This window comes from Onychostoma macrolepis, chromosome 17 (assembly GCF_012432095.1).
Source record: "Onychostoma macrolepis isolate SWU-2019 chromosome 17, ASM1243209v1, whole genome shotgun sequence".
NCBI lineage: Eukaryota > Metazoa > Chordata > Actinopteri > Cypriniformes > Cyprinidae > Onychostoma > Onychostoma macrolepis.
Genome location: NC_081171.1, coordinates 19,305,630 through 19,329,425, shown reverse-complemented (window position 1 = coordinate 19,329,425; position 23,796 = coordinate 19,305,630). Strand labels below are relative to the sequence as shown.

General features: G+C 36.6%; 1 protein-coding gene across 1 annotated transcript in view; it reads right to left on the bottom strand.

The window, feature by feature from the left end:
* Window positions 1-23,520, bottom strand: part of gphna (gephyrin a) — an 89,375-nt gene extending 65,855 nt beyond the window's left edge. The window contains 1 exon segment of the mRNA XM_058749338.1: window positions 23,372-23,520. Coding sequence (XP_058605321.1) covers window positions 23,372-23,435 — 64 coding nt within the window. The 5' untranslated portion in view covers window positions 23,436-23,520.
* Between the last annotated feature and the right edge of the window lie 276 nt (window positions 23,521-23,796).

Sequence of the window (23,796 nt, the reverse complement as noted above, 5' to 3'; positions counted from 1 at the left end):
AAAATACCAACATCATCTTTCCTATAAACACACACATTCACAGCCATACACATTTATATAGTGGTGACAGGAAGTACTGGGTAGCACTTCATTTAGTAGTCATGACTTCCAAACATTTCCTGCAGGCTACTCCATCACTCCAGCACATCAACTTGAAGGTATTTTGGCCCACTTCTCTGCACAGGACTGCTTCAAGTCACTGGTATTTTTGGTTGTTTTGAATGACCGCTGGCTCCAGGTCACTGCTGCAACATCTCGATTCAGTCAGGGCTGTGTTTTTTGCAAAACCTTTAGCCATTCAGACTTGCTATTCCACATATACGAGAATACAAATGATCCCCAATTGTGAACAGTGCTCATGAATATGAATTACGTGACTTAAAATTCCACAGACATTTGTAACCGATTTGTAACCGATAAACCACTCACCAATTGCATTTTTCGTTGCACCCAATTGGGTTTCTGCTGGGTTTTAAAGCTGTTGTTGTTTTATGTGGCCAGCTACATTTTTTACTTCATACTGTAATAAGAATATATATATATATATATATATATTAGGGTTGCGCGATAATGCCCATTGTCATATCGTCCTATCGTCAGCCTGTAAGATCGCCGATACACGATAGTATCGGGGGGAGGGGCAATTTTTTGCTTATTTATGTATTTGTTTGCTTATTTATAAGATCATTTATTTACTTATTAGTCTACATTTTTTATTATTTTATTTACACTTTTATTTAAATATTAACGTAATTATTAATTATCACGCGGAATGACACATGGGAAATGAGGACCGTCTATCATTCTGACAAGGAGGATGGAGTTGGTGGGAAAGAAAAATGCCACATCGCCTATTTGGCAATATTTCGGGTTTACACCAGATGAAAAAGGTGACCCCACTGATGTCACGCAGGCAGTTTGCAGACTTTGCTCGAAGGTTGAAATCACGTCTTACTTACAAGAGGAAGTAATTGATGGTGATGACAAGCCACTGGACTGGTGGAAAGAAAATAGATGCCGTTTTCCTTTAATGGCAAACCTGGCAAAAAAATACCTGTGTGTTACCGCGACTAGCACCCCTTCAGAGCGTGTGTTTAGCGCAGCCGGCAACATAATTACTCCTTCGCAGCCTACTCAAACCAGAAAAAGTTAACCAGCTTGTTTTTTTGGCAAAAAATCTGTAGACAGAAGCATTACTCTTGCATCGTAAACAGTCATATTGTTTTAAATCTGTAAGCAATGTAACTAAGATTGCATTGTTTTAGTTCTTGGTTATTTAATTTGTTTTTTTTTTTGCTTTTTGTTTATTGAAACGTGTTTGGCTATTAGCGACAAGATAAACACTCTTTTATGTTAAATATGTTAAACAAGTTGGAGTTTGAAATAAACCTGCTTTTCATTTTCATAGCCGACTGATTATTGTGCATTTATTCTGAATACGCATCATACATTTGCGGCTTGCAAGGAATGCTTATGACGATTTTTTAAAGGGAATCACTCCTTTTTGAAAACGTATTACAAGCGACTTTAAAACTAAATTTCCTTCATTCACAAATTATGTCAAGCCTGCTTGTTATAAAGAGACATCATTTTTGCACAGCTGTTATTTTAGCCATGTTTAAAAAAACGACAAAACCGCATGATTTTCGTTTTGTTTTAGTTGCATAAAGTGTAAACAACAACAAAAATAACATAACTACACAATAACAAAAATGTTATATTATTACATAATTTTGTATATTAACACTGATAAATTTATGTATGATTTTTTTTATATATTCCTCTGCACGTCGGTCTGGTGGGTGAAGGTTACGCGACGATGTCAGTGTGAAACTATGCAAGGGCCAATGAATTGTACTTTGATAATAATAATTGCCTAATAATAATAAAAAAAACAAGAACTAGAAAATAAGCCGTATTATCGTCATTTTTATTAGCTATCATCCATATGGCTGACTATCGTCGATAGACGATAGTATCGTCTATCGGCACAACCCTAATATATATATATATATATATATATATATATATATGATTATTACCCCCAAAAAATAATAACAAGAAAAATGAACTATAAGGTTTGAGAATACGGCTGTTGTCAGACAAAAAAAAAAAAAATACAATTATTTAGTAAAACACTTTTATTATTTGAGCTTATTTGAACTACAACTGTTTTAGTTAACTGAAACAAAAAAAATTAATAAAATCTTGTTAAATAAAAGTAAAATAAATAAAGTTAAAATAAAAACTTGAAAGACCGAACATTAGAAATGTTGTCATTGCAACTAATTGAAGTAAGAGGTTTAACAAAAAAAAAAAAAAGCTTAATATAAATATTTAAAAAGCTAACAAAAATGACAAAGCCACATAAAATTACTAAAACAAAGTCAAATGAAAATAAACTAAAACTACAAAAAATCGAATTCAAAATATTAATAAGTACTACAATAGTATAAAAATAATACGAAGATAACACTGGTGGTGAATTTGCACGTTAAATGTCGAATCTTTATACATTTTTATACTTTTTAAACTTATATTCAATCTTTAATGACATATAAAGCTAGTAACATTTGCTAAATATGCACAAAGCTTATGATAAATTACTGTGATTTAAAAGAAAGTAGTAAAACACTTTTGTATTGTAATATTTACTTCCTGAACACATGTGCTTCCACTGTAAGTGCATATTGCAACCATAGTTTAGTCTCACTACTAAAAAGACAACTTAAATAGCATAAGAATATATAGGTGCTTTAACAAAATAACAAGCCACACATTTCTGCTTTCCTCATAAAAAGTAAATTAATTTAAATCAGTAAAGCCTTTTTTGTAAAAAACAAATCCCAAAACTGTTGCGGAAACACTAGGCACTTCAAATTGAAGATCATCTGATCTCACTGGGCTTCTGCATCAACAGAATCCACTAAACATCCCATCATGATATTCTGTGAAGTCAATCTAAAGAACGCACCCTGATCTAAGTCTGAGTGAAAAATGACTTAAAAGCCATGAGTTGAAAGTTGCCCTCGTCTTCTCTCTCTTTTCAGAGCAGATTAATAAAACATCATACACAGCAGCTCCACTGCTAACTTACTTAGTCAGCAAAATGTAGCCCATCTCTCAATGCTGAACACACATACACATGCAAACAACGACAAGACCACACAATAACAAAGCAAGCGCACACACAAAGAAAAGAAACACTAAGATGCAAGTACTTTCAGTCTGTCTTTTGAAATTTTGAAAGTTCACACTGATGATCAATGTCAAACGTCAAACAAATATTCCCAGTATAGGAAAGACCACACTCCCATTTAATAAATGATGATATGAATTATGACATGGGTGATTCCACAAAACAGGGGCCATTATCCCTCATATATAAGTGTAAAATAACTTATAACAATAAATAGCTGATGCCAACTTCCATTAGTTTAAAAATATCAAAAAAAATTTCTTCATCATGAGAATGCTAATTAACACATTTTGAAAATACATACATAAAATACATAAAAATAAAATCATTTTGCATTAAATCTGTCTAGATAACACTAATGTGTTATTTAAAAAGTTACACCAGGTTATGCGGCAACTCTGCTATCATCATATTTTTTACTTTTACAAAGTAACAATTCCATAAATTAAAAAAAAAAAAAACTTGTCAAAAATGACATCAACATTTTAAAAAGTAAATAAACTTCTCTTTTTTCCTCGATTTATCTTACGATTGTCAGTAGGGGATGATGTGAATCCTGTTACCATGATTATCTATATTTGAAAAGTATATATAATATATAACGTAACGTACACTGTAAAAAGTGATAAGTTGACAACTTAAAATTGAGGAAACCCGTTGCCTTCAAATTTTTAAGTAAATGATAATTAAAAAAATAAGTTAAGTGAATTGTCAAGTTCACTTAACTTTTTTTTTTATTATCATTTACTTAATCATTTTAAGGCAACGGGTTTCCTCAAGTTTTTTAAGTTAAGTCAACTTATCACTTTTTACAGTGTATTCGTTAGAGAAATGTTATTTTTATTTTTCCAGACCTGGAAATCACAACTATACAATTACCTAAAAAAACGAGAGGAATAAGTCTCAACCGTGAGTTTTTCCATTTTAATTACGATGAAATAATTCCACATTTTTCCCTCAATGGTCTTTTTATTTTTTTTGTGAGATTTTCTGAAAGATTGGGTTGTCCGCCATTATTAATATTTCATTAGCACGCTGATAAATATTGAGAAGAGATTCGTTCAGGAAGCCGCTGCAGACACAACAGAGAGGAATCTCAGCACTCATCTCTTCGCATCCCTCCATCCCACCACTCCTGTCATCTTTCACTCTTTCACTCTTCTACATTTTTTACCACTTCTAAAAATCAAAAGACAGAGATAATTCAAATTATAGGCTACATAAAGAGAGAAAAAAACAGCAAAGAGACACAGAGAAAGACAGAATGACAAACAGAGATGGAGAAAGACAGATGGTCAGTCAAGAAGAACAATGAGGAATGATGAAGGGATCTGAAGACAGAAGAAGAGAGTGGGGGTGGTGTAGAAGAGCGAATGAGGATGAGCTGAACTGGGGAGGAAAGAAAAAGGAGGATGGAAAGAAGAGTAGATAGGCTAAATGATTAACAGGATGCAACATACATCCTGAAAGAAAAAGAATACACAGGAAGGAATAGGAGATTTAGATTTACAGAGGAATGACGCAAACCCTAACAGCCAACACACACACACACACACACACACAGAGAGAGAGAGAGAGCTATTCCCCTTGTGAACGCTGGTAATTATCTTAAAGCCCACTGCTGATGACCCCTGTGCTTTCATTAGCACTTTTGCCTCATTTCTGCACATACAAGCACACACATAGAAACTAACCTGTTTACTCTCCTGCAAGACATTCATTAAGAGCAGAGCTGTCACTGTAACATGTGCAAACAAGATTTTGGGATTCCTCTTAAAGGCATATTATGGGTTTATTATGAGTTAAGGAGCATTGCAAGCATCTGTTATCAATTTTGACCGAAAATCATAGAAAAAGTCTAAAACGCACTGAGAATTATGGACCTGCAATAGAAGTCTATGGGTCGATTACACTAACTGACCTACTGTATAAAACTCTATTGAAAAAGCATTTCTGTAATTTTTTTTTGAAATATTTCAGTTGACCAAAGTGACTGCGTTTTGCTCAAATACTACTGAAACTCACCTTCAAATACAAAGATTGATTAAAATTTTTTAATTTGACCCCACAAAAAAGTTTTAAAACTAACTGTACTCATAAAAGTAAAAAAAAAAATAATAACTTTCAGCAGATATGCACATTTGAAATGAACAGTTTTTCTCTTCTGGGACAAAATTGTTAAAGGGATATTTCACCCAAACATGAATATTCCATCGTCATACTCACCCTCACATCTGTTCAAACCTATATGTTTTCCTATCTTCTATGGGAAAGAAATGAAGATACTGTGAAGAAAAGCTGTCTTGGTGAACATAAAACCCCATTATATGGAGAAATCAAAAATCTTCTTTTTTGTGTGCATCACAGAAGAAAGTCAGTCATACAGGTTTGGAACAACATGAGGGTGACAGAATTTTCATTTTTGGGTGAACCATCGCTTGATGAATCCAAACCGGGGCATGCCAGTTTTTTTTTTTTTCCAGTCTCCTAGTCTCTAGAATGAAAACGTCCCTCCTCCTATCATCCGACTTTGACTAGCAATAGCAGGTAGCAAATCATGGTGTAAGACTGTGACAAACTAAAAGCTACTTTAATATCTCCCAACACATCTTCCTTTTTAAATAGGTAAACATAAGATAAAATAAAACTGGGCCTTTGCACAGAGAAAAGTGTTGGAGCCGTGGCCTAGCCAGACATGTTGATGTGCTAACTCGGGATATCGCATGACTTTCTATGCGCTCGTGACTACCTCTAAAAATAAAAGTGGCAAAAGCCCAAAAATATAAAGTCGCCAGCCTCGTGTTACCCTTAGAGTGGTGCAAAGCTTCTCATCAGTTCTGTTTAAAATGATACTACTCCCTATTAAGATGTTTTCTGGATTAAATGCATTGTTGACTAAAAAAGTCAACCTTTTAGTTGACTTTTGAAAACCTGTAAGACCACAAATTACTGCATTTTTGATGAAATCCAAGAGCTTTCTGACCCTCCATAAACAATGCAACTACCACCTTCAAGGCCCAAAAAGGCAGTAAGGACATCATTAAAATAGTCCATGTGACATGTTCAACTGAAATGTTACAAAGCTACAAGAATATTTTGTGTCCAAAAAAAAACAAAAAAAAAACAAAAAAAAAAACAGATAGAACGACTTTATTCAATAAATTATTTTCTTCCGTGTCAGTCTTCAATGCGTGTTCATGAGAGCCATGACACATGCAAAGCAGCATCACATAGCATCTCCCTTTAATTTGTTTTAAAGATGAATAAAAGACGAGTTTGAAATAATAAGGCTGAATAAATGACGATGATTTTTGAGTTAACTTTCCCTTAAAACATTCACAAACACAGCTCAGCCTCAAATGTGCTAATATGCATATAAAAACAAGAGCACTTCCTGAAGGCCTCAAGTTGCAGACCAATTTGTGAAAATGGTTTCTGGGGACTGTAACAGCAGCACTGTCCTTCACTAGACAGACATTGCGGATGAAGACTCAGTTGAGCTTCAATGTGTGAGAGCTGTAATCCCACAATCCAGCTCTGCATCCGAATCGGAAGCTTAATCTGCTGCGGAACGACTCCCTGGGTCTCACACCACGCTGATTTAAAGGTGCTCTGTTCAGTCCCTTTGTGCGTCTGTGTGTTCGGTGAATCACCGAAAGTGTGATTGCATCAGAAAATGAAGAGAGAGACAGAGATAGAGAATGAATTAAGAAGTTTGAGTTGACAGAAGCTGTGTTCTCCAGACAGATGTCTGCGGACTCACCTCCGCTCCTGCAGGAGTCCCTCATTTCTGTGAGTCACTCTCACCAAACACATCTGTATGGCCACAGCGCTCAGATCATATCACAGATCTCATTACGCCAACATCTTATATTACCCAGTTGTGGTGTTTCTCTTTCTTTCTTTTTTTTCAAAGTAGGTCCACTCCAGCCAACACAAACTGACACTTTAGACCAGTTAGAATTATTCCATTATTAGAAAAAGAATTAAATCAATACAATATAATATTACAATTATCTTACACTCATCTTTCAATTCGCAATTCAGAATCTCCACTCTGAAGCCAAGCATCAGTGCTTTAATTAGCATTTTAAAGGGTTATTGATAAATTAAAAACAAATAGCACTGCTTCGAAAATTTGTTACAATGAATTTTTTTCATCAAGACTGGAAGGGTTATTTGTGAGCGGCCAGAAGTTATTTTAATACGGTTGTGCAAACTCAGACGCGCTATTCTTCATATGGATTTATTTTGCCTTTAATAGAATTAAAGAGAAACAAAAGCCTGATATGAAATACGCAATTTGCAAGAGATAGTGTATGAAAGCCTTATTGCAGTTTAATAAGTCTTGATGTCCTAACACTTTTTGTGTTTCTGCATATAAAGAGAGCCGCAACTGTATTTCAATATGACCCAAGTAATATGAAGATTATGACGACATTGTGGGACCCCTGAATATTCACATCCCTGAAATTAATAATACAGGCTGGTGGTACAGGTTCAGTCCCAAGTAGGTGTGACCAAGACTTTATTCACACTCAATGGTTTTTGGATTGTTTTGGAAAGATTTAAAGTCTGTGTGAACTGGGAAGTTGTGACTGACATTATTTCAGTGCTGTGATGTATTTCTGAAAGAAACAGAATGTTAAATACAGGGTGGGGGTTTCATTTTAGCGCATCTCCTCAGCATTTTTAGTTTGCAGCAGACTGACGGTTAGAGGGGATGTTTAAGAATGTTCCAAGCCATCAAAGTAACATCAGAGAAGGAAGACAGAAATAAATGTATACATTTTCAAGATTGTAAAGACAATTTTTTAATGTGGATATATTACTGTGAAGTTACACTGATGATAATAATAACAACAATAAATTATTATTACTTTTATTACTATTACTGCTACTATTCTTTTATTATTACTTGCACACCAGGTCAGTAAGATTTTTTTTAATTTTTTTAAGAAATGTTATTTATACTGTTATTCAGCAAGGACTTTTATTCAAAAGTGACAGTAAAAACATTTATAATTTATTCAAAGAATCTTGAAAACAAAAATGTAATCAGTTTCCACATAAATAAATAAATAAGCAACTCAACTGTTTTCAACACTGATAATAATAAGAAATGTATCTTGAGCACCAAATCAGCAAATTAGAATGATTTCTGAAGGATCATGTGACACTGAAGACTGGAGTAATGAAGCTGAAAATGCAGCTTTGCGTCACATTACATTTTAAATATTTCGCAATATAAAACAGTTCTTTTAAATTGAAAAATTTCACAATATTACTGTTTTTACGGTGTTCTAATAAACTTTCAAGCTGCATGTGTAGATATAAAATATATGACACAATGGCTGTGTGACACAGCTATTATAGCCAACTGGAAATATTTGATGTTTAACATACTCTACATTAAACACAAACTTGGACCAATGAGATTTCATGGGGGCAGGCGTGCCAGTGCAAAAATAATAATGTCATCGACAAAACTCTCTTTTGTGGTTGCAGCTGCTTGGGACAAAAAAACTGAAAATTGCATGGAGAGAGCTGTTATTGCATCATACCTGGTTAGTTGTTTGTATAATAGCGTTGGTTAAATGACCTCTTAATAACTTCTTTTGTTTGGCACAGAAAAGCTTGCTTGCCAAAAACCTAGCCATGTCCTTGTCTTTTTTGCAAGTACAACCCTTCTTTCTTGGATCAAATGAATTTGCATGTCTATCTGATTGAGAGAGAAACTTACCACCCTCCTTTCTCAGGACGGGCACTACCCACCTCCAAATGTTGCACTCACAGAAACCTGAAATAACGCCAAGCACTGAAAACATCAACAAATCACATACGCTCTGAAACACACACTCCAACAGGTTACATAAACATAAAGAGCAGCATGTCCATTTGATTCCAGGGGGTTCCTTTAGCCATGGGTGAGGGGGGTCTGTGATTAATGTCTGTATTCTATTATCTGAGACGCTGCAGTCACACTGTGTCCAGATAAGGCTTGAGTTAAATTATTCATCCAGACACGGGCCAACAGAACACAGGCGCATTCAGATGGGAAGGCATGTTTAAGAGAAGAGATCATTACTGAGACACTTTGGCAGATTCTCTCTCTCACACAGTCTGTTTCCACCATATGGGCCTCTTGTACTGTTACTGATACAGTTTCTACCTCACTGTGAGAAGTGTTCCCGGAATATAACCGAGCTGTTCAGGCATCAACAATAAGGAATTTTTTTTTTTTTTTTGCCTGCCCAGTCAATTTGTCACTTACATTTATATATATATATTAAAAATAAATAAATAAATAAATGTAAATATATAAGCAAATAAATAAAAAAGTAAAGAAATAGAAAGGTAAAGATTAAAGTTCATATTTCAATAAAAAGTAAAAAAAAAAAAAAAGTAGTAGTAGTAGTAATAATAATAATAATAATACTAAATTGTGAATGCAGTTCATGTGTTTAATTCTAACTGTTGAGTACTGAAATCTCTGGCCAGTAATCTTAAAGAAACAGCCTGCTACAAAAATGAAAATTCTGTCAGTTTACAGTAGCCATTGACTTCAATTTGGATGGGGGCCACCGTCAACTTTTGGTTACCAACATTCTTCAAAATATTTGCTTTTGTCTTTTCAACAGAAGAAACAAACTCGCACAGGTTTGGAACAACATGAGGGTGAGGAAATGATGACAGAATTTTCATTTAGGGGTGAACTAGGCTATCCCTTTAAGAAAGGCTTATCCAGAAAGAGTATCTGTACTTCTTGACTCGTGATAAAGATGGACCAATTTCTTGTTTCCTGAGACCAACACTCAGCCCAGGTCCTTAAAAGGATAGTTCACCAAAAAATTAAAATTACCCCATGATTTACCCACCCTTAAGCCATTCTATGGTAGATATGATTTTCTTCTTTCAGACAGCGTTATATTAAAAAATGTTCTGGCTCTTTATAATGGCAGTGAATGGGGGTCGAGATTTTGAAGCAAAAGAAAGTGTGTCCATCCATCATAAAAAGTACTCCACTAGGGGTGTGCCATATACCGTCCACGATAATACCAGTATAAATTTTTACATGATAAAAAAAGTGTCATATTGTGAAAGGGGTGTGTCTAGAGGGGGGGCACAGGGTGGCACCGGCCCCCCCTTGTGCCCCCCCAACAGCGCAGACTGATCAGAGTATAACATCTATGGTGCGGAGCAGTTCGGGTGCATTTAAAATCTCACGCACTGCCGCTGATGTGGTACGGTCATACACTAATCGGCAGCGTAGTGCTGCTTGAAATAGAACACACCTACTCGCTGTCTGGTTCGCTGCCAATTATTTCCCGTATATGATGCCATTGGATTAGAGTGCTGTTAATTTCACAATGCTCAACACCATTGGATGCTGTCAATTGCACAGCTCAAACAGGAGAAGCGCGATTTCGCAGGCTGCAGACCACGTCTGTGTTCATTGTAAGTATTCAATTATAATTATAGGCCTATATAAGCTCCTTAGAGTTTGTACTTATTTGTGTTGCCGCATGCACCTGCACCACTTAAAATAGAAATCGGTATGTTACGTTTCTTCCTGCTGTATCAAAGATTAACGGCAAAATCACTTTCCCAAATAGTCTGCAGTAACGTGGTAAACGCTAAAATGTGGGGTTTTAATGATGTTAGCATTCTGACACTTGGAATTTTAAGATGTAGAATAGTAAACACCTGTTTGTATTGAATAAACAAATTTTTATTAAAGTTTTTTAAAATTTTTAGACAGAATTTTGTGTAAAAAATGAAAAGGGGACAACAGCAGCAATACATTCAAGGTGTCTTCAAGAAGAAACCATGTCAAAGACAGGTAGATACAGTGCAGTGCAGGTCAGAGCCAGCCAGAGAGGGCCAGTGAGGACTACATCTATCTGCAGCAACAGGTGAAAGTCAGAACATGACACAAGCACACACACACCGTCTGTTTGGACAATAAAAATTGAGAACAAGTATTGTCTGATCAGTGGTTTTTATTTTAAAAAAGAGCACTTCTGCAGTGCCATTTTTTACGATGACGTATTTACTAGGGATGCACATTCGGCTGAAAAACCCAAAAAGACCTAATAAATTATACCGAACAATGACTTGACGCGATCAAATAGAGGTAATGCAGCAAACATGACGGTAGTGTTGAAGCATTTAAAATGGTCAGAGAAAGACGCAAAAATCATTACAAGCACCGACACACCGTTTAGTACTGCATCGCATGTCTCCGATGAGAAGAGGAAGAGGTGGTTGTTGCTGGTTACTGTATGATGATTAAAATTGCGAAATGGCCTTAAACAATTAAATACACTGCAGAACGTTATGTTTTCTAATTCACGCATGAATTGCATGTGTTCAAATAGCGCTGCAGGAGCTCGCGACGCTGTCTCGTTTGCCAGGGTTCAAAGTCCAAACCGTGAGGGAAATCTGCGCTGAAACTGTATTACTCGTCAGTTGCTCACTAACACTTTTAAGAATTTTTACAAGGCATGTGACAATGTGATACGTGCATCTTCCCAAATTAGTAATGAGAATAATTTATAAATCTGCTGCTGTCCAACAAACAAAAAGAAGCACTGAGGACTTCCTGCGGGTTTCCGTCAAAATAAAAGCCCCATCAATATTCATAAATGTTAGTATTGTAATTTTACTGTTGTTCTGTTAAATAAAATTAAAAAGACAATAATAATGATAATAATTACAACAGCTCTATTAATACATTTATTATAACGTTCACACAGTGTTCAAACCTCCACTGAGAAGTGATGAACACGGAAACGCAGAGGAGAGAGCAAAACAAAACACCAGTCACGAATTAGAAGTAGGAGGATACAAATAATATACTATTGTAATCGTTTGTTTATTAGCTTCATGTTTAGTGTGTAGAGACGTTTCTGTGTTCCACTATTCGCTGCCCTGGAAGAGCCAGGATATTTTTTAATTTTTTAATAACTCCGATTGTATTCGTCTGAAAGGAGAAAGTCATATACACCTAGGATTGCATGAGGTTTAGTAAATCATGGGGTAATTTTAATTTTTTGGTGAACTATCTCTTTAACAAGCTGATAAACAGATAGCCAGTTTCAGTCTAACAAATAATATGGGCATGTATGACTGTGATATAAGATATGTAAATAGAAACGCATAATAAACAGCTTAGAGAGCTGGAGCTAAAAATTTTGATGTGCTTTTTTATGGCGATTAAACGGAAAACAATACAAGCTGTATCAGGCCTTGCTCTACAAGGCTGGTGCAGAGAGAATGCAGCCCTGAATCCAAACACATGTGACATGTACATGTTCACATCACCAGCAGTGACATCTCAACAATCATGGAAAAAAATAAGAAGAATAAAAATATATTACCCAGCATGAGGAATTACAAAAACTGTACAATAATACCACATTTGCTCACACAATCAAAATAACGTAACCATGTTTTTGAATCTATTCCAAGAACACACAGGCCTTCTCTTATGTATTCAGAGTTGCATGTGTCTAGCGTTGTACGGATGTGTGTTTTGAGTGCCGTTGACAGTGGAGGGGTGTAATGAGAGTAATGATTAAAGGCCGATTAAAACTGCATGAGGATTATCGTGCTCATTTTCAGCCTCTGCTCTGCTAACTATCAAACACTGCTGCATTTTAGCCACTGCGCTAGTGTATCTGTGTGTATGCATTCATTTAAACATTCTTATATGTAGCTTTTACATCACCGATTAAAATATTCTAAATTCAGCAACTGAACTGGAATTTTAAAAGCATTCTCAATTCAATTCTGAAGGATGCAAAACACTGCTGTGTGTGTGTAATTTGCATGCATCTCGTGATCTGGGCTGCTCTGTGAACTCTAATGGTTGAGCACGTGATAAATATACGACCAGCCATGAACCCCTTCAGAGGTCCATTTAATCAGCAGTCAGGAGACCAGCGTGAAAAATACACAATTTCAAGGCCAGCTCTCGGGGCATCATGGGACAGAGGAGGCCAAAGGTCATTTCTTGATCATTAAGAGCCAAAAAAGGCACGAGGTCTCTGAAATAAAAGTCATAATCGGAAGTGAATTATATCTTGTTAAGTTGATATGTTGCCATTCTGGAATGGATCTCAGGAGCATTTGAGCATATAAATTTCTTATGAATAAGCAAAATCTGTTTCTCATTAACATAGATGTTTATAGAAGACAATCTATTTTTAGCGCTCATATTGAAGCGACTAACAATAACTTACAAAAGCATTTTTTAAGGAGAAAGGGAGGAGGGGGTAATTGGACCACTTAAAATTTTACTAAAGTAAAAATAATAATAATAATAAATAAATAAAATTAATAATTGCATCATCAGGGCTGAGCAATATTAAAAACAGAACAAAAACGAATATCTCGTCTATAATATATTGGATATTGGCAAAAATCCAATATCACGCATCCCTAATATATATATATATAAATGTTTAATGCCTGGAGCAAAATACAGTACAAATCAAGATGTGTTTATATTTAATTAAACAGAATTATACACACAGATAGAAAAATGCCACACCAAAGCTTCATGCAACATGGACATAAATCAATATCTACAGCACTTCTGCTACTAATGTTTAAATCACAGTTGCAGGCCTAATGTCTATGTTTAGCATGTGTATCATTACCACATTGATTACTACAGACAATGACTCTGACTTGTCCCTCAGTGTCTTAACAAGATATGTGTTAACAGTAAATACACTCACAATTGAAGCCTAGAAGGCATGTAGGTTTCTATGCACACATTTAACTACTGCACTGTTTAAACAGTGTAACCGTAACGCAGTACACATGGTGACATGAGACTGGTGAAGTGGAATTGCTTACTAAGCCTGTCTGTGCAAAACACACCAGCTAAACAAGTAAACACGCTGACTTCCATTTGGATGGTGGATACCAAGAAGACACTTGGAAAAAATGTGACGTATCTGAAAAGCACTCCAAACACCATCCATGTCAGTAATGCATAGGTTTCTATGCCTAGAAAAGTAGGCAAACACTAAATGGACAACTTAAAAGTATTCAACAACATTTTCAGCTTAATATTTCTGCCTGCTAAGCTTTTATTATAGACTAAGAGTATTACACACTTTATTAAGTGTTTACACACTGAGGGACAGCCTTCCACAAATGACATTAGGTAAGGTTAGACGTTATGCTGAAAATAAATGTAAATAATAATTTAAGAATATGAATTAAAATCATGCAGGCATTAAAAACGCTATTTTACTTAAGGAATAGTTCACCCAAAAATGAAAATTGCTGAAAATGTAATCACCCTGAAGCATTACTAGAAATTTAGCATTACATCATTTGCATCCTTTGAAATGAATGGGTGCCGTCAGAATGAGAGTCTAAACAGCTGATAAAAACATCACAATAATCCACATGACTCCATCAATTAACATCTTGTGAAATGAAAAGCTGTGTGTTTATAAGAAACAAACTGCTTCTGGCCAAAATACGAGTCAATAATCAATAATAAAACTTCTCGTCTGAATTAGGAGAGAAATCTGCACTTCTGTTTACAAGAAAAAAAGTCCAAAACAGCTCTAAACAAATATGTTGGTGGATTTTGATATGAGAGGACAACAGGGAAAGACTTTTTCAATGCAGAAAGTGTTATTATGGATCATATTTTGGCCAGAAGTGAACTTTAAAGTTAAAATGCCTTAATGATGGATTTGTTTCTGCAAAAACAAGCAGCTTTTCACTTCTCATGACATTAACTGATGGACTGGATGTGGATTAGTTGGGGATTATTGTGATGTTTTTATCAGCTGTCAACCCTCTACGGACACCTTGGCAATTGAATCGCCATTGACTAGTACATTTTTTAGTTTACTCGCCAGACTGATATACTATATATGGATATGTATATTATATATATTTTATATTTTAATTTTACAAACATATAATGTTTGTAAAATGGAACAGCTTTTTAAATATGAAAGCACACTCTTAACATCAGTCAGTCAAGCATTATAATATGATATTATGATAATCAAGTATCATTTAATGATAGAACTTTAGTCATTTGAATTAAAACTTGGTAACCATATATTAGTAAGTTTAACTAAACTTAGGACTGGTGGTGATGCTTTTTTGGTCATTCTGTGTAAAAAAAAAAAAAAAAAATGGGAAAAAACTGCAATAAGTATTAACGAGCTGCTGGATTCATTAATATTAATCAGGTTGTGTGCATTCGCTCGAATTGATTTGCTGAAATCCAAACGCAGACGAGCGCAAGCCAATGAGATTGTCGTTTACGCATTAGCCCCACCTACTTCAGGAGAAACCGGCAGTTCTTAAAAGCTGAAGAAGTCCAAAGGAACTCCTTATTTTGACAAGAAAATACAACAAAGAATATCGTTTACATATAGTGCATCAATTCTGCATGGTATGCAAGACTCTCTCGCTCTCTCTCTTTGTGTGTGAGAAAAAAGCAAAGCAGCGGCGAGTCGTACACCTTCACACTAGAGTTTATGGGTGCGCTGACCATCCATTGAGATGAAATGAAAAATAGCACAGATCAACTGATGGAAAGAGAACTCTGAAAGAGAATATCTGTTCTAAACTTACACTTAGCCTCAAACTCAAACACTGGCGAGTAAAATCTGAGAATTTATTAGCCAGTGGCTAATATTAGACATCATTTAGTCGCCCAGAGTGAAGATTTAGGCACAAATGCGAGTGATTTACTCGCAATGTAGAGGGTTGGCTGATTGGACTCTAATTCTGACGGCACCCATTGGTCACCCACCGGTGAGCAAACACTTGGATGGCCTGAGCAAATTTTCATTTTGGGGAGAACTATTCCTTAAAAAACAAATAAAACTTGGGTGACTGTCTGGCTGTATGAAGGTCATACACACTGTTTGTGTAAAACACACAACACACCTACTGCAATGAGTTCACACACTCTGAGTGCAAGTGGGAAGTGAAGCATAGGCTAGACGGCATGGTATAAATGTCCTGCTGGATCATATTTCCCACTGCTCCAAATCCCCAGCAGGACACAGACACAGAGCCAACACGTTCATGAGCCATTACGCATTTATGAATGGAGCTTGTAGTGTGGTAATAGAGGCAGGCTTTGGAGCCAACCCTGCTGGAAAACTGCTAGAGGACAGGAGAACTGTCAGTCAGCAGGGCAACCAATAGCAGAGCGGGAGAGTGGGAGATCCAAGCCGGGTGACCTTCTTGAGAAAATAAACGTGTAATTAAACAATGATAAAACCATGATGGGAATTATACACTGTTAATTTTGCATATAATTATTTTTTAATGCCATGTCAGCAGCAAAGGTCTCTTGGCTATAACAAAAAGAATAACAGGAGTCATACAATTCACAAAAAAACTACATAAAACATTTAAGATTAATACAAGACAAAAATTTTAAAATAAATGTAGGTGACTTTTTTAAATGCATCAGTTAAACATATCTCTGAGTAGAAATGTTTTGTATTTACATTAAAAACTGTACTATCCAGTAAAATATGTTTAACAGTCATAGCAGATCAACAAAGAAGACATGACTCACTTTTCAATAAATAACCAAGTGTAAATTGTTAATGACCTTAATGGCACTTAATAAACAACTCAATCATGCCTAGATTTGAATCTTCTTCTTATGTTAGGATTTATTTCATATAGGCCTAATTTATTGCTGCAGCTTTCAATCCACTCCACTTCATATAAAATAATTAGATGTAAAGACAATTATAATTATTCTTTATTATGGCTCTTATATAACATAAAACAGACGTGAATATAAAAATTGTTTGTTTGCATAATTATGTAAAAAAAATTATAATCATTTATCAAACACACAATGTAAAAAATTTCGCAATCAGAATTTTTTTTATGTAAAACATTTTCAAAAAATAATGCATAACTAAGAATTTTGTAATATGTATGCAAGCATATATGTAAAATAATATCCAAAATAATTCTGCATGAAAGAATGTCTTTATGTAAATGTCTAATAGCTATAATAAAGAATAAGAATATTTTCTTAATACTCAGCTACCTAATGTTTAACTGTAAATCTCTGTGTAGCACTTGCGTACAGAAGCTTCCATTTCAATTCTGTCTGTTCTAGTTGGACTAAGTGGGCCCCTTAGGCGTTTCAAAGAATACATCATTGCCATGGGGTTACACTATAACCGAGACTTACATTAAGTATATCTCAGTACGAGCTATGGCTCTCTAAACGGCAGAGAGATGCTTCAAAGATAATCCGCTTCAAAAAGAAATTCTTGTGCCCATGCTGAGAGATCTGAGCTCTAAACATATGCAGATAACAACTGCAGTGGATTTATCATGAGCATGCAATTTCATCTCGCCCACATCTGGACAGAAATCCCTCGATGGAATAGATTAATAATCCGCTAAACTGAAGATACCTTCCGCATAATGCGTTTACCAGAATGAAAACGGCTTTCGATTGGTTTCTATGGTTGCTCCGTATGACGGCTACGCAACCGGATTGACATAAAACGTCATGCACGAGCATGATGCTTAGCGATTTTTACAGCAAAACAACTCAGGAATGATATAACATTAAGTGAATGTAGAAGCAAAATCTTTCGACATAGCCATTGACATTCAAAAATACACACAAATACACCCTTATGCTTCTGTGGTGAAAACTAAGGGACGACGAACCTTGGAATACCATAAATGTATATATACATCATGCTGAAGTCATTTGTCCTCTACATCCCCAAAGGGTAACTACAGTCACAGAACAAGGAGCATAAATCCACAAAAATGTCATCTGTGTCTACATGGAAAGGAGTATTCGCATAAACCACTACATAAAAGCTGCACATTTACCTTTTGCTTTGATTTGATGAGCCATTCTGAGAACACTGACCAGAATGCTCTGTTATCTGCGTTCTCCGGGGCTGATCTTGTCTGAATTTCCAACACCTGTGAAATTATGCCCCTGTAATTCAATACTGATGGCTTCGAAATGATACCTGGGGACTGACATCTGAACTATCTTTCATTAAGGCTTATTAATGGCAACTGTTGACGTTCAACTGAGATCAGATCTTGGCAGAGGCCCATGTCTTTCAAATACAAGGTCCTCTATTGCCTTTAAGTCTGGCACATGAGTTACCAATTGCTATTCAAGTGTCTGCTCCTTCACCACTGGAGGGTTTCAGGAGGTGTTAAAGGGACTTGAAGTGTCAACTTTTGGAGAGCTGTTTGAGTGTTAGCACAAAGACACCCTTCACAAGGGTGCTAACATGCTTTGACACCACAATGGCCATGAGGAACTACATCTGAAGGTGGATCTCAAGTGGGCAGAGCAGCTCACAGGTGACTAGGATGTAAAAATTCAATCAACCATAAGAAAATTGAATGGATTGCTATAATAGAGTGTTTGTTATAATAGATTGTTATGCAGGGATGATGTATTTTTGTAGGCCAACTTGGAAATTAGCATCACCTTGGTTCCTTCAAAAGCCAAAAGGATTTGTTCTATTGGAATTTGGACAACAGCAGAAAATAAGCTGTGCATCCACCAGAAGTTTATGAGATTTACACATTGTGGTCATCAAGATAATCTTCACAAATGAACACAACTTCTGAATTTTGAAGCCTAAATGCAACCAGAAGAAGTAGCTAAACGTTAAAATTAGGCTATTAAGAACTACACAATAGACACATGACTTAAACGTCACCACCACTAAGCTTCTGACAACTCTTTCAATCTTTATCTAAAATCTACAAGCAGGAAAGTCAGAGTTAGAATAGTTTGCAAGAGCGTAAGTATAAATACAAAGCAGCTTTTCAAAACATGTAAAAGCTCAAATAAATCATGTCCTTATTTCAGCCATTTAACCAAAAACTCATTAACTTTGGGATGATAGTACCAAAAGTTCAAAAACTCTAACATGATTTTGGGTTGTAGGACTAATTCCTGCCTCACTCCATCACTGTGTTCCAAATGGAAAACCTTGGAAAGGGTACTTCGGAGTGAAAACAATCATGGCCGGCTGCCATATTGAAGGGTCATTCCAAACCGAAGCGCTCAAAACTGACCACTTCAAAGCTTCCTTCAGAATAATGTCAAAGGGTTCAACTGATGGAGACTTTGCTCCCATGATTCTTTGCACAGGATTAATTGTGCAATGATGGCACCTCCTTAATTGGCTCGGGAAGATGACACAAATATTTTTGGTCCCCTACATACCTCATTTCTCAAAGGAATTAAGGCATAGGGATGAACCCTTCACAAAGGAATGCAGCATATTACACATCAATAAAACGACAAGGTGGCACTTTCTAAAATACATTTTAAAAAGCTTCAGGTTAGTGGTTAAATATCTGGCCAAGTAAACCAAAGTTATGTATCCCTGCACATGACATGAGGTGAAAAAATTGTGTTAATTTGTTCTTTCGTTTTGGGTAAATCATGGCCACATTGTTCATTTATTTCCTCATTTTAGTCAAATTGTGTAACAAATTCTTTATTCTTGGCCACATCTCATGTGTGCGTGTCACGTACGGGACTCCATAAAAGGAAGAATAAAAACCTTTTGGACAATATTAAAAATTCCAAAACTCAATCATTTCCTGTGTTAGAGGAAATAAAGCCCATCAGTGACGGGCATGTACCTGACTTTAGTTTATTCGTTGAAGCACGACAGCTGTTCAGAAGGAGGAGCCCTGCCCACACGGGAGGATCGCTCTGAACACCTCAGAGACAAGCCCTGACAGCATCCACAGCCATGAATGTAACTCTGATGCTGGCACCTTTGAATGGAAAGATGAGAGCTGGAGAGGAAACGATCTAAAAGCTTGCGCTTTTTCCTTTATGTGTCATTTCATGTATCAGATATCAAAGAGGAACCAATGACTTGGTGATAGATGTGTCTGACCCTCCATAGCATGCAACTACAGCTCAAGCAATCAGAATGAATAAATGATGGTTGAGCAAACCTGATGAATGCAGTAAATATATGGCATTTACAGCACAACAAATTCAGTCCAATATCACAATCCCCTTCAGGAGGTAGTTTGTAGGATATACAAATATTTTACTGTTCTATGAAAAACCAAAAGCAACACCCTTCCAAAAATTAAAGCCTCTAAGCTCTGCATTCAACCACAACCTTGAGACTCCAGAGATTTCTGTATTCATCCTCTATATTCATTCAATATTGCCCCCTAAAATGTTCCAGGCTATGAATGTTATATGTTAAACATTCGTAATACCACACAGCACTCGGAACAATGATAACATTTGCCTGGAAACCACTTGGAAATCTGCAGGGCATGCAGACTCGGTCTCGCCTGCTACCCTAAAAATACACACCAAAACAAATCAACTTTGAATAGCACAAAATCAATCCTTTATAATTTCAATTCTATTTGCATGCAATTTTAATGCATAGTCTAAACATTTTGGAGACCTATTTTTAGACTAATCCACATTTGGAAGCCCCTGCTATGTTTCTATTTCACCACTTTACAACATCTCAAACAAGAGGTCAAAAGGTTTTTGCTTGTCAATGCACAACTGTCTAGAAACGACGATGTGTCGCTTGCTCACTATTAAGTATGCACGTTCCGTAGTTCTATGTGCTTGGACCCATTTTTGTCTCACTCTAAGGCATTCATACTCGCTCTCACTCACTCCCTCCCTGCCTCCTTTACACACACACACACACACTTCCACACACACAGAGTTCCTCATCAATAAGCGTGCGCTTCCACGAAATGCCCCTACACAGTGCAGGCATGCTAACCAATCTCCTAGAAGGGCTAGGCGTGACTGCGACTAATGATGGACTAGATCAGCTGATGTTAGTATAAGAGAAAAGGAAAGGAGGGGTGCGTATAATGTCCTCGGGAAAATCCCTCTCACCTTCTCAAATATATTTCCGTTACGGCTCCACACAGCTAAGGAAAATGTTGCGACAAGCACAAATATTAGGCTGTTGGCGTTTCAGCACCAAAAACAGTGGACAGCACCCTCGGCCAGCGGTCATGCTTACACAGGGGTGTGTATGTGTGTGGTGGGGGGAGGGGGATTCCCACAATGTTTTATGCCATTCCCCCTCGCGACAAGCATCTCGGAGGCTCGTGCTTGCGGAATAGGCTCGCGGAAACACGCCGAGAGGAATGTCATGAATATGTGACACACTGCAAAGTCACTGACATTTGCATTCAGTCAGTGTGTGCATTTCATCACTTGTGATGGCAAGTCTGATTCATTTCTATCAACTGGTTCCTTTAAGCAAAGAACCGATTAAAAAAAACGATTCCGTGATTCTTTTTACATCAACACGTGATCTCTGACATCCGGTTGTGGTATATTACATGCTCTAAAACCCTTCCATTTGTAGGCACATAATGCTGTTTATGAAGCTTTTCGAAATAAATTTTGTTAATAAAGGTTATTATTGTAACTGCTTCAGTTTGTTGTAGTTATTATTCAGATCATAAATGATCGCTTAAGCACCGTTCACACCAAGAATGATAACTATAAAGATAACTATAAAGATAACGATGCTAGCGTCCACACCAGCGAACGATATCGTCTGTTTATTCTAAGCGCACACCCATCTGCCGCTTTAAATTCTCCAGCATGTTATAGCAGGATGGATTCTGATTGGGTGTCAATGTCTGTATTGTTCATCAGCTGGAAAAAATCGTTCTGAAAGTGATTCCAACGATATCGTTTCTCTGTGCCTTTATCGTTATAGTTGTGGTGTGGACTCTTCTTTAATATTGAGAACGATTTTTAGAACTATATCTTTATCGTTATCGTCCTAAGGGTGAACGGACCTTTACATTTACAAAACCAATGAAAAAGTTGTTACATGTTTTTATAAAGGCTGTTTTATTTCATTTTTTTTTATTTAATTGCCGAATTTTCCTGCGCAAAATTCAATAAATTGAGTAAATTCAGCGAAAGATTTCCCTACACTGATTTCGCAGCAGGTTCAAGTTTGTAAAACAACTTAGCAGTGATGACCAACACATTGCTAAATTATTGACAAATTACAAATTTTGCTGAAATGTTGCTAATGCGACTGAACATGTTGATACAACTGTCACATAATTAAGTTGTGAACCTATTTATGGAACTCTGCATATTATTTACCAGTAAGACAAGTTGAAAAAAACGATTCTCGAATCAATGAGTTAATGAGTCAGAATCACTCAGACTGACATTCGATCAATCCGACTCATAAACGAACAAGTTTCCTCCTCCAATCGTGAACGGGTTCGTTATAAAGATCTGACTCAAAAGAACGATTAGTTCACGAATCGGACATCGCTATTCATTACCCATTCCCCCTGCTCCCGAGGGGAAGCTACGGCAGCGATATTTAACAGGAAGGCGGCTGCTTCATTCCCGTTTTTAGCCAAAATTGGGGTGGCGATCAATGAAGACGATTCAAACGCATGCACGAGAATACCACTTAATCGCTGTGCATAGTGAAAGCATTATCGGTAACCCTGTAAGTCGTGTTTAATGTGCATTCCTGAGTGGATGTGTCTACTGCACGAGACGCTGTATTTATTAATATATCACCGTGCATGTGTAAAAATACAGCCTCAAAGCAAACCCGAAGCTGAGATGCTGCTGTGCAGAAATCCATGAGGAAAAAAAAAAAAAAAACACTGCGTGACCAACTCCAAATACCAACTCGTATCTACATAGCAGCACTATTCAACAACCACACATGATAATATGCCCATAAACAGACATATGCCAGCGACCACAGAGTTCATTCACAGATATAAGAGGGTTTTCCAACGATCTGCTGTATGTTATGTGGATGTCTTGCGTACAAGCTATGAATAATTCATCACACAAACTGTTGTCTTGACACTGAGCTGTGCTGCATGACAGACCAAAGGCAGATCTCTTAGAGCCGGATACATTATCGCATAGATGTATAAATGAATACCAGGACATATAGATAAATACACGCACAGCTTTTGCGAATGAGTCGAGGAACGCGAGCGATAGATGGGCAGAACTCGCTCAGATAGGAATCACCACCGGCACGACAAACAGCAGCGGGCTACAGCATGAACGCACAGACCAGCACGAGCGACGAGGCGTAAAAGCAGCTAGTGTCATTTCGTATTTACCTGTCAATATTCCAACTCGGATTTGGTGGTCGTGGTTGGTTAAAATCATCCCGTCCGACGCCATGTTTAGCAGCGCTCTCGCCCGCACTGACAAGCCTGAGCAGAGCCGAGAGACGAGCACATCGAACTCAGGGGAGGAGTCAGGCGAGAGCAGCCGAACTCTGACCACAACACCGGAGATTTGGCAAGCTTAATGATGTTGGTGGGCAATAATCGGTTTTGGGTAGTAACTAGTTATGTGTAAATAAATTACGAAATAAATTTAATTGTGATCAGTTACAGTTAAAATACAGTTATTTAAATAAATGTAACGATTACAAAAAACATCTGAAGATTCTCACACACACACACACACACACACACACAAACAAACAGATTTAATTGATTTATTTCATAAATTGCAGTGACACCAGTGTTTCAGGAGT